This window comes from Thyridium curvatum, assembly GCF_004353045.1.
Source record: "Thyridium curvatum strain D216 chromosome Unknown NODE_23_length_467585_cov_82.455940, whole genome shotgun sequence".
Classification (NCBI taxonomy): domain Eukaryota; kingdom Fungi; phylum Ascomycota; class Sordariomycetes; order Thyridiales; family Thyridiaceae; genus Thyridium; species Thyridium curvatum.
This window is the reverse complement of record NW_022156778.1, coordinates 32,202-50,158: the sequence shown is the minus strand read 5'-3', so window position 1 is coordinate 50,158 and position 17,957 is coordinate 32,202. Positions and strand designations below refer to the sequence as shown.

At 54.1% G+C, this 17,957-nt stretch overlaps 2 protein-coding genes across 2 annotated transcripts; one reads left to right on the top strand and one right to left on the bottom strand.

Annotated features, from left to right (window-relative positions):
• Nucleotides 1-5,104: 5,104 nt before the first annotated feature.
• Nucleotides 5,105-6,651, top strand: E0L32_004662 (uncharacterized protein; the record flags this gene model as incomplete). The annotated part of the gene is made up of 3 exons (XM_031139097.1): nucleotides 5,105-5,367; nucleotides 5,431-5,706; nucleotides 5,766-6,651. The coding sequence occupies 3 exons, from the start codon at nucleotides 5,105-5,107 to the stop codon at nucleotides 6,649-6,651; spliced, it is 1,425 nt and encodes a 474-aa protein (XP_030996815.1).
• Nucleotides 6,652-12,503: 5,852 nt separating this feature from the next.
• Nucleotides 12,504-15,025, bottom strand: E0L32_004661 (uncharacterized protein; the record flags this gene model as incomplete). Its single annotated transcript, XM_031139096.1, has 4 exons — nucleotides 12,504-13,198; nucleotides 13,253-14,205; nucleotides 14,264-14,540; nucleotides 14,596-15,025. 4 exons carry the CDS (start codon nucleotides 15,023-15,025, stop codon nucleotides 12,504-12,506), a joined length of 2,355 nt encoding a protein of 784 aa, XP_030996814.1.
• Nucleotides 15,026-17,957: the final 2,932 nt, after the last annotated feature.

Here is a 17,957-nt window from a genome sequence, read left to right as displayed (position 1 = left end):
TACCTACCATGCGAGGCGCGGCACGGTGCGGGATCCACCGGGCAAGTCCCCCGCTCCCCCAAAGACACAGACACGGCCTGTAGCGAGAGAGCCATTTCACAACTCCACGGCCTGGGAGGGTTGCAATTGATGGTGAATTATGCAGGAACGTGGGTACGTTAATAACGAGTCCGAGTGCCGATAATTAAAAAGCACAAGGCGGGAGGGAAATCCTGGTTGGCAGGACGTATTCGAGCCGTCCGTCTCCGGGGTACCGAAGCGTCAGCCACACAGGTGACATTGGACGTCGTCCATTGCAGGTCCGGACGTCAGCCTGGCATGGACCTGTGATGTACGTGATACTGTATGGACTATGCAGTAGTACAGAGTAATAAGTCATACAAGTCGACATAATGTCAAGGTTCTGCTGAACAACTCGCCTGTTGACCAGGCCCCAGTCGAGCGATACTACACTGTTGTTCCATCGACTGTCGATCATCGGCCGCAAATATCCGCACGTCGTGGTCAATAGTAAATGATTTACGAACAATCATAACCCAAGACTTTCGTATGGAGTAGCTCTGAATGCTTGGGTCTCACTCTCAGCCCTGTGAGTGTAACTCTGGTCAGCTCGGTGAGTGCAACCCTCTCCTCTCCTTTGCTAGTAGTGCATTGAGGTCATACAATCAAGACATCATGATGAAGCCGGTGGGTTTCACTTCGTGGGGCATAATGACGCGGTAATTCCATGGGGATGTGCGTCAACTCGTCGCCGCTCCGGCTTAGCCAAAGCGAACAGTGCTCAACAGCGATCCTTCGGTGGGAGCCCGCCTTGACAGGGCGGTCTCGGGCCCAGTGGAGTCATTGCGACACTGGCCTTCTGCCAAGTATTCTCGGGATGGCTTGGGTTGTGCTCAAGAGACTGGGCGATCGTGGGTTCCTCACAGCTGGGAGATTGCCCAGACGCTGAAGCTCTCGGGATACAACGCTGTGTCTATGGCACTCCACCGAGTGGGAGCTGAAAGACTGACATCGGATCGCCTATTGATGTGTATGAAATGAAAACGCGATTTTTGAGGTAGGATTGGCGTGAAGTTCGACGTCGTTTCATGTTTGCTGGATGGCCTATCTTGCTTGGAGCATGATACTGTACTCTGGTCATTCAAGGCCGAGGATCCAATTTGATACTCTTACCGTTGTGAACCAGCACAGTGTGTGAAGTCTTGATTGGCGCGGCAAACTCACTTGTCCTCAACCTTAGGCCTTCGGAAGACGCTAAGGATTGTTATATCTTGCTGTTGTCCATCGGCAAGCGAAACATGACGTTGGATCGTTTGTCGGTGGTATCAAAGTCAATGTCGGACGACTTGGACGGCTTGTCGAAAGATCGGCATTCCGTGCCCCATGAACGACGCTGCATGTGAAGAAGATCTCGAGACTCGACCGGAGTGTGGTCCGGGGGCCACGGGGTAGTGTTTGACCATCGCCATCTAACCAACCAGGAAAGCCGAGCATATTAGGCCTACTGAGCATCGAACTAAACGAGACGATGAATATCGAGGAAGACAGACGCATCCAGATAAACACCTAGTCTAGGGAGTCCCCGTGAATCGTCGTTACGGCCCGTGAAGCGGACGCGAGTATGCGCCTCCCTCTACTGTCGGGGCACCAGACAGTTGAAGAATAGTCGCATATTCATGTGCTGTAGTCTCCAACAGATCCGCCGAGGCTTTGATGCTTGTGAAGTTGGGCAACTCGTGCTAGCACCAAGCCTAAAACTAGCCAGGCTCGGCGACCAGGTCCAAATCAAGCCTTTGCCCCTGGCCGCGAAGCTTTGGGGTTGGTCCCAGGGCGCCGAGACGCCAACCGGGCAAGAAAAATGACCTGACATTCAAGCGCTAGAGATTTGTGGCTGGCTCATGATATTACCTGTTGATGCGGGGTCCGGGGATAAGAGGGAGAGTGCAGAGCATTAGGATGCCGAGATGTTCGTGCGTTCCTTGGCCTAGTCCTCTGGGAATAGTTGCTTCAGCATTCATGGCTATGGCGTAGACAAAGTGGCTTGGCTGTGCGGGCATGGCACTGGCTAGCTAGGCCTCGCAGCACATGTCGCCGCCGCAGATCTGGCGTGTTGGCTGCGAGGATGATTGGTGATCCTTTGCTAATCAGTGAAATGACCTGCAGATGATGCTCGAGGGAAAATTGAGTGCTCAAAGCTCTCTCGAGTCTTGGCGATGGCAGGGGTCTTTGAGGGGGATGAAACAAGATTGACAAAGATAGCTCCAGGCGAGAACCCTTGCAAAAGGCGAAACACACGTGCGGAAGCAGCTTCTAGAGAGAATGAAACAACCAAGTTGAGACACTGTCAAGACAATCTTGGTAGTGTGGCACACTGAACAATCAAAAAAAAAAATTGACGTCGGGAGCCACGAGAGAGTACGGACGGGAATCAGATACCTAAGTCCTTTTGTTTTCTCGTGGAGACAGTTCAATGGCACCAGCGTCAAGTTGGAGAGGTCATGGCGGTGCCCAGACCTACCTAGAGGTACCTAGGTACCAGAATCAGTGCCTGCCAATGAGGAAGTCGGAAACGCCTTCACTTCAAGTAGTTACCTACCAGATTCGCCCTTTCCACCGTGGCAAGCCACTAACCCGCATCGTTCTCGGCAAGCACGAGTTAGACTCTTCCGGGGTAAGTTCAAATCTAAGACATTGGAAGGAAGCAAAATTGCGGCAAGCCTAGAACAATCCCAAACCTTGACACCAACATGACGGCTTCCATTGGCGTCACCAGACCAGATGGTTCGGCCATGCTCGATTCACTCGAGGCTCCGAATGCGCATATGCAAGGCCTCAACACGCTTTTCACACCAGGTTGCGTCCGTGCGCCATGATGTTACACACTGACCGGTCCGGCCTTCCTGTGCCTCGATTTGCACACGCCCCGAGTTTTACCAACTGGTCGGCTTGGCCGTCTGAGCGCTTCCCGTACCTTGCACAGCGGTGTCTGCTTTGGGTTGCCTGTTGAAGGCAGACGGCAGACCGTGTTGTGATTCTGGCGAGGCCGACTGCTTGCATCGCCCATTGGTGACACTGCTGAGCAAACACTCGGCAAGCGGAATATACGATATGGAACTCAGCATATTCTATCTCCATGGGCTTCTGTCAGACTCGCCCCCACTGCAAGCGGCTTCAGCGGAGAGTGACACGAATGTCGATGGCCTGCTTGTCGACACGTCTTTCGGGGAGAAGAAAACCGGCCATCCGCGATCAGCCATCGTATCCTTGCTGGCATCGGTCATGGCGGGATCGCTTGCTGACAAGCCCTGTCGAAATCTCTCGCCTCTGAGACCTCTCCGCGGATCTCTACAGCAAAGGATCTGGTGGCTGGCTAGGAAGGCCAGGGTACTCGAAGATTTGCGCAGCGAATACCTCGAATGGCATACGCAGGGGTTTCACCATTGAATCCTTGTCTACTACACACCTAAAGCAGTGACCCATTTGCACCTTTTGCTGCCTCATTGGCTCTGCTGGTACGGAAGCCATTGCAAGCAGTCGCTGAAGAACCAAAGAAACACAAGCTGCGCCGAGGCCCCCAAATGCGGTGTCCCCGCCCAGCTCTCGACCAGTCTTCGCGGTACTTTGGCGTCATTGCTAAGCTACCCCAAAAGCCACTAACCCCGCGCCAAGTCGGGGCGGTTCGTTAGCACTGACAATGGAGGCCAGTCCTCTCCTGAGAGATCAGGGGGATACGATAGAGAGAAATATCCACTGCCCGCCATATGCCTGATGTAGCATCACTGCTGACGGCGGCGCGCATGCTGCCTTCGTCGCAACCAGGTGGTTCATTTGGCGCAGTGCGGTACTGCCCACCTCTCTCGACAGTGCCAACATGACTGTGCGCAAGATGCAGCCATGAACATGGATAGCCGTCTCCATCAAGGGGCCCACGAGGGCACCCACATCTGCAACACCCCTGTCACCGTTGCATCCTTGAACCTAGCCTCTTTGCTCGCTCCACTGCCTTTCCTGGCCCCCTGTCAGTGCAGAGCCCATAGGCTCCAAGGTCGAACCCTCGGTCGCATTTTACCGTTGGTAGGCATTTTGCGGTTGATGGTCCAACTTGTTTTGTTACGAGTCATTGCCGTTTTCCCTCTGGCGCATCTCCATACCCCCGACTTGGGCCATGTCATAGCAGCAAGCCACTCGAAAAGCATCCTGGCCTCGAGTCAGCGGGGGGTCACCCTGGCCAGAAACAATGGTCCCTGGAGAGTTCATTGTTCGGTGCTGATGGCCCCCATCCCGGTCGCTCAGGAAGATTGATGCATGAGATCTAAGTATCACCGCTGTCAGCAGGCCTGCCAATCCGGCCGGCACTCTCCAGGTGGAAAACGCTCCAACTTGTAGAAGTCTTTCAGAATCCTGGACGCCACGCTATGTACCTTGCCTCCCTCTAAAAGGGTCGTGCAAGCATGGCGCCGCTTGCTCCTCCTCCTTCTCCTCATTCCCACTCACACACATACGTACACACAGGACCCATCTCATCCATGCTCCCCGACCGTGCAAATCTGTTGCGCTTCGTGTTTGCAAGCAACTCATCCGGAAAGGGGAAACAAGTACTTGAGGACTTGATGCCCACACCCTCATCTTGTGCTGAATCACCGCCGTGACTGTTACCGTCATGGCCGTGATCAGCACTGCCAAAATCTGACGAACCCATCTGCACCCAAAATCTGACCACACCACCTTTTCTCCTTGGGGTTGTATTCTCTCCTGAACATCTCTTTCTCTACTGAAGAATCGTCGCCCAATTTTGGAAGGGTTAGTTCACGCCATCGACACATATATCAGAGCTACCACCTCGCCCTGTGGGACGCTCCCACCACTAGGCCGGGCCTATCCTTCAAAGCTTGACTACCCTTGGCTCATACCGTTACCGAGCGAGAGCCTACTTCCCACGACACGCACGGGGAGAGGAGCCGCAAAAGGCCGACCCTCCTACATACATACCCTACTACTTACTACCTACTTGCCAGTCAAATGTGCCTTCCTCTCGCGGGTCCAGCATACTAGTTGCTCTTGATTTTCTCCCAGCACATTTCGTACTTGGAAGAATCAACTCAACATGAACGCCTCGGACCTGACCGAGAGACAGCTCAATGGCTTCAGTGTCATTGAGCGTGTCTGCTCCGTTCTCTCGCTCCTCGGATGTCTCCTCGTCATCATCACGTTCTCCACGTCCAAGTCGTTCCACAAGCCCATCAACCGGCTCGTCTTCTACGCCTCCTTTGGAAACATGATGACCAACGTTGCTACGCTCATGGCGAGGACATATCTTGGAGATACCAACTCGGCCGGATGCCAGTTCCAAGCCTTTCTGATCCAGATGTAGGTCGGCGCTTGCTCGTTATTGGTCGAATATATTGGCAGCTACTGACAGAGAAATCCTAGGTTCATGCCTGCCGATGCCTTCTGGACACTGGCCATGGCTGTCAACGTCTATCTGACATTCTACTACAAGTTCGACTCGCGGAAGCTCCGCCGAATGGAGATTCCCTACCTGCTGTGCTGTTACGGTATTCCCTTCATCGTGGCCATCACCTACATCTTCATCAACGACTCCAGCCCCGGTGGCCGTGGCCGAATGTACGGCAATGCCACTCTCTGGTGCTGGATTAGTCCAGGATGGGACATTTGGCGTATTGCCACCTTTTACGGCCCGGTCTGGTAAGTTTGATGGACGAGGCGCCCGAGCTCGTGATAAGTAGCAGCACTGACTGATATAGGGTTGTGATTCTGATCACCTTCTTCATCTACATCCGTGCTGGCAGTGAAATCTACAAGAAGCACAAGCAACTGCACGACTTTAGCAGCTACAGCCACCACGACCCCGAGCCTATGCCACCCATGGATGACCCCTTCAGCGCCAACAAGACCACCGAGATCTCGGTCACGACCGAGACGGCCAACCAGCAGGGCATCGACCTGGCGCCTCTTGGCCGGCGCGGCCAGGCCCAGGGGGCCACTGACGAGCCGGCTCAGCCCAACCCGGCCTACTCGGTCACGATTTCGTCCGACAAGCGGAACAAGCGCCAGTCGTACAACGACGTGATCCTGCCCATCCAGAGCAACGTGGTCATCGAGGCGCCGCCGGCGCCCAAGAACCCGACGAACCGGCTGCGGCGGCGGGCGGCGTACGAGGCCAACAACGCCACGTGGTCGTACACCAAGTGCGCCATCCTCTTCTTCACGGCGATGCTGGTGACGTGGATCCCGTCGAGCGCCAACCGCGTCTACTCGGTCGTGCACGTCAACGAGATCTCGCTGCCGCTCGAGTACATGTCGGCCTTTGTGCTGCCCCTGCAGGGCTTCTGGAACGCCATCATCTACGTCGTGACGTCGTGGAAGGCGTGCAAGATGTTCTTCACCGACGTCGTCTACGCGAGCCGCCGGCCGCGCATGCAGGACATTGTGGGCTTCAGCCCGTCGGACGAGTTCTCCAAGATGAGCAGCTCGGTGCGCGGCGCTGCCGGTGGCGTGGTCGGCGGCGCTGCGGGCGTGGGCGGCGGCGGCAGGAGCGGCGGGCGGTCCGAGAAGAAGGACTACGAGACGGAGAGCATGACGGAGCTGGCCAACTCGAGCACGAGGCCCAACTCGCACGAGCGTTCATGAAATTGAGACAACGGCCGGGCACCATTTTCCCACTACGATAATCTCTGGGATGTCTTTTTGCTTTCTTCTGACGGATGGGCTGTACTAGTATTCTGCAGCGTGCTCTTGACCCATCCTTAACCCCCAATACCCCCTTTACACCAGTTTCTCAGGCATAAGAGCACGCAAGTGTGTATTTTCTTTTTGGTTTATTACTCTTCATGACAATCTTTCTAATTTACGACTTGGGGCGACGTGGGAACCCCTGACGTCTGGCACAAAAATCATAGCTTTACTCGCCTTTTTTTTTCTTCTCACTTATCTCTATACCCCCTGGAGCGAGTACGTGCGAGCGGCTCTCTACATTGAGCATCTGGTGGTGTGTATGGCGGGACTGGAGGGAACCTTGGTCTGAGAGGGGGTGGAAAGGCTGGCAAAATGGCGTCTGACTGTACGTAGCTGTACCACTACACAAAATGATGACTTTTGGACAACATCTACTGCAGAAGGAGAGGCTCAGCAGCTCTGTGTGACCAGGCGTGGTAGCTAAAAACTGTACTGTAGCTGCACACACACACGCACACACGCACACACGCACATACACGGAGCTAGACCAGACACAGGCTATTGCTACGATGTCGTAGTGGTGTTTGGGAGTTCATCCCAATCTTAGATTCATCACCCCTTTCCCGTTGCGGCTGCTGCAGAAACGCACTGACGAGAGTGGAGAGGGGAGGGTGGGCAGGCAGCGGCACGCATGCCGTGCTTACCGTACCGTGTCTCGAGGGGCAATCATACCCGCCGAAAGGGGAAGAAGGGCGGCCGGCCAGCTCGACGAAACGAGGCAGGAGAGGAGCCGCGACATGCCCAAATCAGGAAAAAAGGGTTGGGAAGTTGTGGTGGGAGGCGGGCCAGGCCAGAGAATGGAAGACCAGACGGCAGACGGACACGGCACGCAGGGCAACCCAAGACAAGGGGAGGGGAGGGGGGGGGGGAAGAACACACAGACGATTTCTTTTCGGGCTTGACACCTAGGTCTGTCATTGGGTACCCTCGATGGTTGCTTACTATATGCTGCATACAGTCTTACACCGTTGTTTGTCTGTATGTAGGTACGCGAGGCGCAGCGGGCATGGCAGATGCATGGTCTGTGAGTTGAGTGTCTGCGTGCTTCCCTGCAGGTCTCCAACAACCTGCTTTGCTTTGGGCTTTTCCCCTCCTCGGTAGCATACTGTGTACCTACATCGGTCGTTAGTCGTTAGGGCAGCAGTAAATTCGTACTATTGATAGTGGACCGGACTGGGCTGATATCGTCAGGGACAATGAAAGACGGGCGGGCTTTGCGTCTGACAGCAGAGTTTATTAGTTAGGTGCCCGGCAGTCGATGGCGGGAATTGGGGGCGGCTGGGTGGGAATTACGGCACCTGCCGTTGCCGCTACATGTACCGTACCTACCGCTACCCATGCGACGCTGCAGGCAGGCAGGTTTGCTTGGCCTGATGCAAAAACCCGATGCTTCTGTCTGATCTCCTCAGCGGCCACGCCGGGAAAAAAAAAACAGGGAAACAGGTGTCGTCGCGGCCTCTTTCAGCAGATATGTTTAGCCGTTCGGAGGCATGGGGGCCGGGCAAGTAGGTGCAGGATAGCACATTGAGGCTGCTGCTGCTGCTGCTGCGAGGCTTGCTTCGCCCTGGCTGAAAAAGCAAAAGAATCAGGTTTGTCGGCAGTCGCACATGGAAATGCGGTGCTTTACTCAGCCCGAGCAGCCTGAGCAGCCTCACCATCAGGACTGAAATTGAGGGTGTGGGAGGGCAGCCACGGCTGGTGGTGGGATGGAACGGATGTAGTGTCGTTGACGGTGGATCCTCTCTGGTGGGCTCGACGAATTTACGGTGGACGTTTTCCGCCGCCCCATTCATTCTTTGATGAACGCTCAGAACGTAACTACGTCTTCAAAGAACCAGCAGTGAGACAATGTGGAGAGCACATGAGGGAAGACTGCGTGGCATCGAATGTCGCTGGCCATTTTCCAACGGCCGGTATGCCGGGACTAGGAACGTAACTGCAATTATCCACATGTTTGCCCACTGCACGTAGGAATTGGTTCCGCATCGAAAAGGAAATCAGAACCCCCGAAGTCGAAGCAGACTTCATTTGCATGCAGAAGTGACGGCGGCTTCTCTGTATTACGGTCGTGCCGGAAATTAGGCCTGTCAGCTTGCTGACGCCGACGTCAAGCCTTTGAAAATTACAGACCCAAAAGCCCAGCATCGCGGAAATGTCCTCGGCCTTTCTTCGCCTCGTCGACGGTGGAGCCTCCGACAAGGCTCTCATTTCCTCAGCTTTTGATGTTGGAGTTCACCGAACAGAGGAATTACCTAGACAAGTAGACGGGACGGGGGACTGTTTGGCCCGCTAGGCTGAAAAGCCTCGACCGACAAAACGAGGCATGGAAAAGCTATTATGTAAACGGGGTAAAAGTACGATCGTCAATCCCAAGACATGCGAGTCTCCAGCTGGCGAGCAACTGAACCGCGGGGAGCCGCGCTCCAAGGTGAAAGAGTTGAAAAGGCACACCGAGGAGCAGCCGTGGGAACGGACTTGAGAAAGGCTTTCGGTGCCTGATCAAACCACCTCCCTCGTTGGGGAAAGTCTGGAGGAAAAAAAAGCTGAGCAGATCCAGCGCCGCCCCCTAGCCGGACTGGCCTACCCCACACCGCAAGGCCTAACTAGCGCCAGGGCCGTCCCTCAGGGGCCTCTTCCCCGATGCGACGGCCTCACTGAAAAGCCTCCAATGACGTCCCGGCGGGTCCGCGCGAGTCTCAGGGGGGCCGCACTTTAGCGTTTCGACTTTGCTTGGACTTTTCTCAATCTCACTCATTCATTCGTCCCTGTGTCTTCTTGTAGGTAGGTACTGTACGCCGTGGCCAACACTCGTGCTGTGCTTCTCTTCCGTGGAAGCCCTGCCCGCTTTGCCGTGCGCCATCACCCCTTTCCAGAAGTTCTACCGAGCAGGGACGAGCTATGCAGGGGCAGCCAGATCTATCTCGAGTCGGACATCTTCGCCGAAATGCTAAGCTACGTACAAGCTTTCCGCTGTGCCCCTTCAGGGTGACATCCTGCTCCACAGCCTCTTACCACTGGGTTGGGAGTCTTTCTGGCACCAAGCCGCCGCCGCCGTCGTCCCCTTCTCAGAGACGAAATCCAGACCCAGAATCCGACCGAGACGGCGCCCCTAGGCGTCCCCGCGTCTCCAGTCGCTCGAATGAAGTTTGTGGACTCCACGCATGAGAGAGGACCCAGCATAATGACCGAGCAAATCTCCAAGAGATGCGGCGGGACAATCTGGGCCTCGAATCGTGGTGTTCGTTAGCCGCAAGACGACTCTCTGCTAACCCCGGGTTCCTTCGATGATGTGGCCAAAATCCACCACTCTTTCTCTCCGGTGTGTTTGGCTCGCTTGGGAAAGAAAAGCCGCAACTATCTATCCACGGCGGCTGCAGAACCACCTCCCTCGGCTTGCACGGATTCTGGCCGGGGGGTTCTCGTGTGTTTCAAAACACACATGAGAAACACATGTTCGGCTCTCGATGGACTGTGGTCCCATGCCTTCACATGATTTTCACAGGGTGCGCACTCGCATTCGAGATCGGCGCAAGTAATCAATCGCGGTTCTCTGCTGATCGGCGTCCCCCTTCGGCAGACATCCATGGTTGGTAGCCTGCGCTCGCCTGCCTCGGGAATTAGACGACGATCGCCTTCTTCTTTGCGGATCTTGAAAGCTTGAAGGAAAAGGGCCCATCTGCACAGTATCGGTCGTTCGTGTCCCTGAACAGAGGATCCTGTCCACCCGGAACGCTGCCATATGCAGACGCACATGGCAAGGGGGAAACAGGAGGCCAGTTTCGTCGTGCGGAGAACGAAATATGGTGACTTTGTAAGTGGAGGTCAAGTTCAGGTACCCGTCTGATCAATGCGTTCCCCAGCTTTGGACTGGATTTCTCTTTCCCCGGAAGGTGGTGTACGGCTACGACGCTGGCTGGGGGAAAAGAGAGAGAATGGGTTCATTGCGCTCCTCTCGCTTGAGCGACCCTGAGGCGCTGTTGGATTTACTGCTGCACAGTTGCTCTGTTGGGTCCCAGCCACAGCTCGCTGCCAGGCCGACTGATCCGTCCACGCCGCCAGCACGTAGCAGATCAGTTCATCTCGTTTCTCCTCGCTCCGGGATAATGAGCCTGGATGCCAGCCCGCAAGGTGCTCTTCCCAAGAGGCTGGATCGGCCGCCTGGCCGAGCCGTATGTGCGTGTGTGTTGTGTGTATGTGTGTAAGTGTATGGAAAAAAGCAATGCGCCAAGGCTAAGACAATGAAAGAGCCTCATGTGCTTGACCACAGGAGGTCCCAAGGTACCTACCTACCGCAATAAGTCTCACTAGGGGCAATGGATACACTAACTAACCTTGCGTACCTCCTCCGCGAAAATAAAGGGGGGGGGGGGAGAAACCGGGGAAATGGCGTACTTATGTGCGGTGTTGGGGAAAGATTGACCCCCCGTCTCGAGGAACACTCCGCGCGCCCGGCACCACTGCCGCCGCATGCCTACTTGCACAAATGGAGTTCGTGAGGTGTCTTCCCTTATGCGAGGCTTTTTCTGGGGGTTAAGTCTCTCCTTCCCCGTGGGCCATCATCGCGAGATGCACAAAGCAGATATGGTGCGGCCAACATCACACCACATAACTCCCCACCGTGACGCGCATGAGCTTCTGGGGCAACCCGTCTCGCCGGCCAAAGAGTCTCAGAGCCTGCATCGCGTACGTATGCAAAAAAGCTAGTCTACCACAAGTATGTTGGTCAACAGTTCCGGGGGAGGAAGGAACCCTTGTTCGCATGTTGGATGCTACACCGTACGAATTAATGAGGAGGCCCGATACTCGATAAGGAGATGGTATCATAGTTATCATAGGGGGAACTTCCAGTCCCTGAAACCCCTCCAGTGCAAATAACCATCCATGGTGATATCTCCATGTCCATTACCAAAGGAATCAGCAGATTTGTTTAATGCATGTCGGAGCTCTGTGTAGCCTTGCAAAAAGAGTAGCACCGGCAGTTTGAAGCTTCTGCGCCGGGATCTCGACCCGGGGGCAGCATGCCATGCCGGGCTTGCCTTTGCATGTCTGGGGGCAAGGGCAGGCCAGCCAGTACGGCAAATGCCATGAGAATCATCCATCTACATGGAACTTGGAATGACTCCAAGGACCTTGGATACGAGACGGCTGCATCAAGGTTGTGCTGTCGTGAGCCCTCGAACCATGCCACGCGGTTCAGAGACAGAAAGGAGAGAGCGTCTTTCAACGGGCAGAGCTCATCAAAATTCCCGGTTTGTTAGGCGAGACGACATGGTTTGGCAGTGAAAAATCATCGATTAATTTCATCAAGTACGGTTATTTTACGTCTAGTTGCGCAAGTCTTGCGCCATTGATCAAGATCAGACCGATAGAAGAGTCCCTTGGCCTGGGCGAGACGAGACGTGCTTGTCCCACATGCCGTCTCTTCGTCCATCTCGACACTCTTCGGATTGAAAGAGTCAAGCGCAACAGAATCTGCGCTCCATATCAACAGTCCTCCGGTTTCCTTTGCGCATAACTCTCTGCATGCTTTTTCAAGTGAAAGTATCTTCACTCAGATGAGAAAGAGGAAGAGACAATGCCAACCAAAGGCTGGTGACCATGTCCGGCATCTCCCCTGGTACAGCCAAGGGCAAACATCACAAACAGACGCAAACATAACGTGCAAAAGACAAAAGGTGTCTGTCGAGTATCGACAGTTCCGACCTGCCACAAAAAGACCACAGCAGCCGGGCCTGCTGCTTGGTCCCTCAAGACTCCCTGCCGGCTTCGAGGATCTTGTACTCCCAGTGGGTGCCGAGCTCGTGGCACTCGGCAACACACTTGGGCTCCTCCCACCACCACCTCTTGGCGGTGACGTACTGGCCCCAGACCTCCTGCCAGAAGAGCCGGCCAACTTCGGTTCGCGCGAGGTTCCTGATACGCTCTTCCGACTTCCGACTCTGGCTACTGCCGACGTCGAATGTCATATCGTCGTCTCTGGCGCCAGGCACGGCCTGGAATGCGATAGTGTGCACATCACTCTGAGGTCCTCTCAACTTGGCCTCGGAGAGCCAAAAGGGAAGCAGCCTTGTCGGACTCATACAACGGAACTGGCGCTCCATGTTGATCAGGAGATGATCCTGCATCCACTTCTGAAGGTGTGGCCCCATCGATGACGCAACGGGCGTCGGGTCGATGAGGACGAGCTGCAGCACCCCAGTCTTCGTCAAAGTCCTGCCAATGTTCCTCAAGAGCTGGGGCAACTCGGACGCTGGCACCAAAGCGGGGAGCCGAAGGCAATGAACAATGTCGAAGAAGTTGGGAGCAACCGACAACGTCGAGTGCGGAATGGTCGGCGATACAATCGGCTTGATGTTGGGAAAAAGGTTGTGCGAAAGAGGTGTCGGCGCCATATGGTAGACCGGTACCTCAGAATGGATGGCAGCAACATAGGATGTGATTGCTGCATTTCAGAGTTAGATCTGGTTCCAGAATCACAATAGAAGGGTAGTCTCACCGGGAGGTTCAAACAGAGCCAGCACTTTTCGAACCAGTCTCTCTTCCTTGGGTGCCTTTGATTTGTGTGGCATGTCTTCAAGGCTTCTGTTCATTAGAGCCGACAGCATCCACCTCTTTCTCTCCATTTCCAATTCCTTGTACAACGAAGCATCCGCAGATACTCCCCATTCTTCGATTAGACGGCTCAGGATCAGTTGAGGTCCAGCTGCCGCCATTCTTCTGATTTCTCTCTGCAGGGAAACCAAGTCCGTTGACATGTCTTGCGTTTTCTGCTCGGTATAAGACACCAAGTCTTCAATCGAGGTTGGGGAGTTGGCACTCGATAATTTCGAGTTCCAAGACTTTGGAGGCTGCCATTTTTCCGAGGTTGCGGCGGGTATGACATCGGTATCGGTCGCCGGCTTCTCAGTTGAGATCGGGGAGTTGGCACTCGACAGTTTCGAGTTCCAAGACTTTGGAGGCTGCCACTTTTCGGAGTCTGCGGGTATGGCATCGGTCTCAGTCGCCGGCTTCTCAATTGGGATCGGAGAGTTAGCCCTTGGCAGTGTCGAATTCCAAGACTTTGGAGGTTGCCATTTTTCTGAGTCTTCAAGTACAGCGTTGGAATCGGCCGCCCGGTCCTTGATTGCGATTGAAGAGTCAGCAATCGGCAATTTCGAGTTCCAAGACTCTGGAGGCTGCCATTTTTTGGATTCTGCAGCGGGTACAACATCGGAGTTGGCCGCCATGTCCTTGATTGCGGTGGGAGAGCTAGCACTTGACAATTTCGATTCCCAAGACTTCGGAGGCTGCCATGGTCCAGAGTCTTCGGGAATAGTGTCGGAATCAGTGGTCGTTATGCGCAAGCTGGGCCGAAACAAAGGATGCAGAGGTGAGCTGAAGCTATCTTGGGCAGACGCAGACGCAACAGGTTGCTGAGGCTCTTGAGGTCCTCGAGGAGTGAAGAAAATGCTAAGAGAGTACTGTTAGAAACCTAATCAAGTGCCATACCATGAGGGTAAACACTCACGGTCGGTTAGCAGTGCTGGGTGTCATGTTTCTCTTGGTATGTTTCGCAGAGATTCTTATGCCTGAAACAGGGCCGTTGATGGGCTGTTCAGGAGTCCGAGGTTCTACCACGACCTTGGTCGTCTGTGTGATAGTTGAATGGGGTCCAAGAGTCTGAGTAACACGAGACTTGGCACCTTGCTTCTTCACCAAGGGACTTGGGGTTGCTTGCGCGGTTGCTTGCGCAGTTTCTTGGGACACGTCTCTGACGTTCTCTTTTCCCTTTGGCAAAGTCGAAACTGACGTGAAGTTAGCAAAGTCTCTCATGTCTAAAACATCTCTTGCGGCCCTTACCTCCTCCTTCAGAGCCGCTGGGTCGCCCGGGGGAAGTAATGTTGATGTCCGGCGAGTTCTCGTGCTTGGCTTTGTTTGACTCCATCGATGCTGCCGATCGATCCTCCTCTCCCGCCAGGGATGGGATGGGCGACAGCACCGAAGACTCACGATTGTCCTTCATACTCTGGTCCTGGCTGGAGGTAGAATCGGCGATGGATCTGGGTTTACCAAGGGTTGACATGGACTTCTTGAACCCGATTCCCTTGAACAGAGAGAAGACGTTCTCGCTGCTATGTGTTGAAATGGAGCTAGTCGTCGACACCGAAGACCGGCCGCTTGGAGCTGCACTTCGCTTGCTGGAGTTCTCTGCCTCGTTTGGGAACTTGCGACGGTCCCTCCTTGCGCCAACTGTTTCCCTACCAGGATCTGTCCACACCACATCAAACATCTCCCCTTGTCGAAGATGTGAGGTTGTCAACTGGTTGCTGACATGCACGCTGTTCTAGTCTCTGCTGGAGAGAGGCTGGAGAAGCATGCCTAGAGCCTGGAAACCATGAATCAAGAGCGCACTGCCATCAAGGGGAACACCGGATCTGGGAAGACGAGGGTCAAAGAAGCAGGCGGTGCTGTCAGAGAGAAAGAGATCTTGTTGGCGATCTCTCGGGCTTAATTCATACCAGAATTATAGGTCCCCTGGGTGAATGATAAAGGAGGACTGGTGAATTGCTGGCCTCTGGGGGGGTGGGGTCAGTGATGGCGAGAGCAGCTGAGGCTTAGATGAAGCTGATATCGATTTTAATGACGTTTTTCTGACTGGTGAAGAAGAGGTGGGTTGGCTTGGAGCCGGTCAAGTGAGGTGAATATGCGGACAATCTGAGGACAACCTGACGGCAATCTGAGGAAGGAGTGACCAATGTCGCGGCCCTAGCCTGCAGCCTTTGACGTTGACGCGATCGAAGGCTAAGAAAGGCGTATTGTCCTGCAGTGCCCACTTCGCACTGCTGAAGTACCTAGGTAGCCGGAGAGGAAAGGCTGGACTGGGCTGCCAGAGAAAGGTAGAGTGTGTATGCTGTGCTGGGTGTGATGCTAAGAAAAGTGTTGTTTTGAGACGCGCTGCCTGTCTCACGATGTGGACTCGCGAAGTCTGCCCACCACTGAGTACTCAGTAGCAATCCGATATAGACTCCAAGCACCACTACAGAAAAGAATCCCATCGCAGCTTTGAGACGGGCCAAGCCGCAATGCCATGATTGCCCGACCAACACATGCAGCATTCAGCGCAGAAATGACAGCAGATGCTGTGCAACCATGACAGGTGCTTCCTCTTCCAAGCTCGACCCCAGACTTCGGCTCCAGTACGTTGGTAGTCCCATATCATTCATATTACCTAGCAAACAATCGCATCGGCTGCGTGCTTGACCTGGTGATAGGCGTGACCAGCCCGGGCGTGGCCTTCTCGAGTGTCCATCCAGTCCTCAGGGACTCGGGTCAGACAAACCATCCATACGATCGATCAAGCAATACATCATCAGTAGACCAGATATAGCCAGTGTCATGTAGAGCCAGTATCAGAGCTGCCCTTGTTCAGAAGCTTGACAATTTTTTGCCATTGCTCACTCTGTCAGAGTCATTTTCTTTTGGTTGGCCAGTTCAGCCCACTCTCGTCAGCAGTAATAGCAGGTTGCATGGCTCTTCGATCTGCCTCGATCAAAGGGAAAAGATCAGGATGCAGGCCGACTCCGCTGCAGGGTTCTCCGCAAGCTTGCGGCTCCAAAAGATGCATGCCTTTATGCAAAAGCAGCGAGGAGCCAATCACGCCCAGTTCTTCCTGTGATGCAGCATGTCTGCAACTCGCCTCCGTCTTGAATTTGAGTCGCTCAGATATCGGAGGATTGCCGGGCATTTAAGATGAAATTCGCTGGAATCTAAGACATGCTGTGATCTGGAGGAACACATGTTCTAGCCGCCACCTAGAGCACAGACAACATTGGATGAGACCTTGGTCGGAGAGGCCATCCTCGCTAGGCTTGGGGCGAGGTCCGGTACAGGAAGGCCTGGAGATCTTCATTCGGCCGCAATGTTCCTGTTTGTACACAGCTGTATTTTCAATCAATGCTTCGCCTATTTGCACCTTGTTTACAGGAGACATCTGTTCTCGACCATCATCATGCCCCCCCCCCCTGATGCTCGACTACGGCTCTGTTCATTTTAGAGATATAGGGGTGCTTCCCCAGTGCCTGTTCCCTGTGCGCCTGGTGTTGGTGTTGGTGTCGATGATTACTCGGAGACTTGGCAAGCAAACGCTCATATGAAGGGGCAGATATGTTTGTCAAGGCCGAGGACCATTGCCAGGGGGGCAATCAAGGCTATGATTGGATTGCTTTTGGTCTGGCCGCACAGGACCCCCCGAGGACTTGCCTTGTTGAGACTGTCGAACATGCTGTATCCTACATTGCAGGCCCTTGGGAGTCAGAGAGGGACGGCAGCTTAGCCACTGCCCACCGGGAACGAGCGACATGCTGTAATCCCTAGTGCCCATTGCCTGATAACAGATCAATCACTGGCCAAACCATGGCGGGTTGTAGGACAAGGAGCTTGATGTAGGAAGCACACAGAGTTGCGAGCTGCAGCCATGCGTGAGCCGCCCGGCTTGTGCTTCCATATGTCACACCTCCTAGTGCACTGGATGAAGTCCGCTTTTCTAGGTACTTGGCAGTGTCATGGCCTTTACCTAGTGATCTAAGCTTCTTCCCACTCAAATATCTACCAAACTGATGTGTTAGCATTCTTGATGTGGAATCCTTAGATTTTCATGAGTCAATACTACTTGCAATAAAGCAAGGAGTTTTGAGGTTAGATAACAGGGACCAATATTCAGTAATGAAAGAATGCTGCTACTGACCTCTGAGCTCTATCAAGTAATTAAGGTGTTGCATAATGAAAGGTAGTCTCGTCGATCGGTATACTAGGTAGATGTTTGTCCTCATGGGCAGGCAAGAAACGCTGGCACTGAGGTATTGCACTGGGAGATTAATAAGTTTGCAGCTCCTCCTTGGACCTTTGGACACCCAAGGTCTTCTGATAAGCCCAGAAGGGATCGAGTGTTGTGTTAATTAAATCAAGGCCTCGAAGCCAATCTCGGAGCCACTGATAAACAAACTACTCACCCTGAGTTCATGGTGCGAATGCCAGACCTCTATCTTAGGCCTGTATCCAACTGGGAGAACGACTTGAATTTCTTCAATACCATTCACGTTCAGAGGAGGGAGGCAGATCGCATTTCAAGCTCACTCTATTCTTGCTTTTGTCATTTGTTGCCTTCTTCCAAGATCCAGCGGCAAAGGCCTTGTTGATGCTCACACCCTCAGGTCTGCCCATGT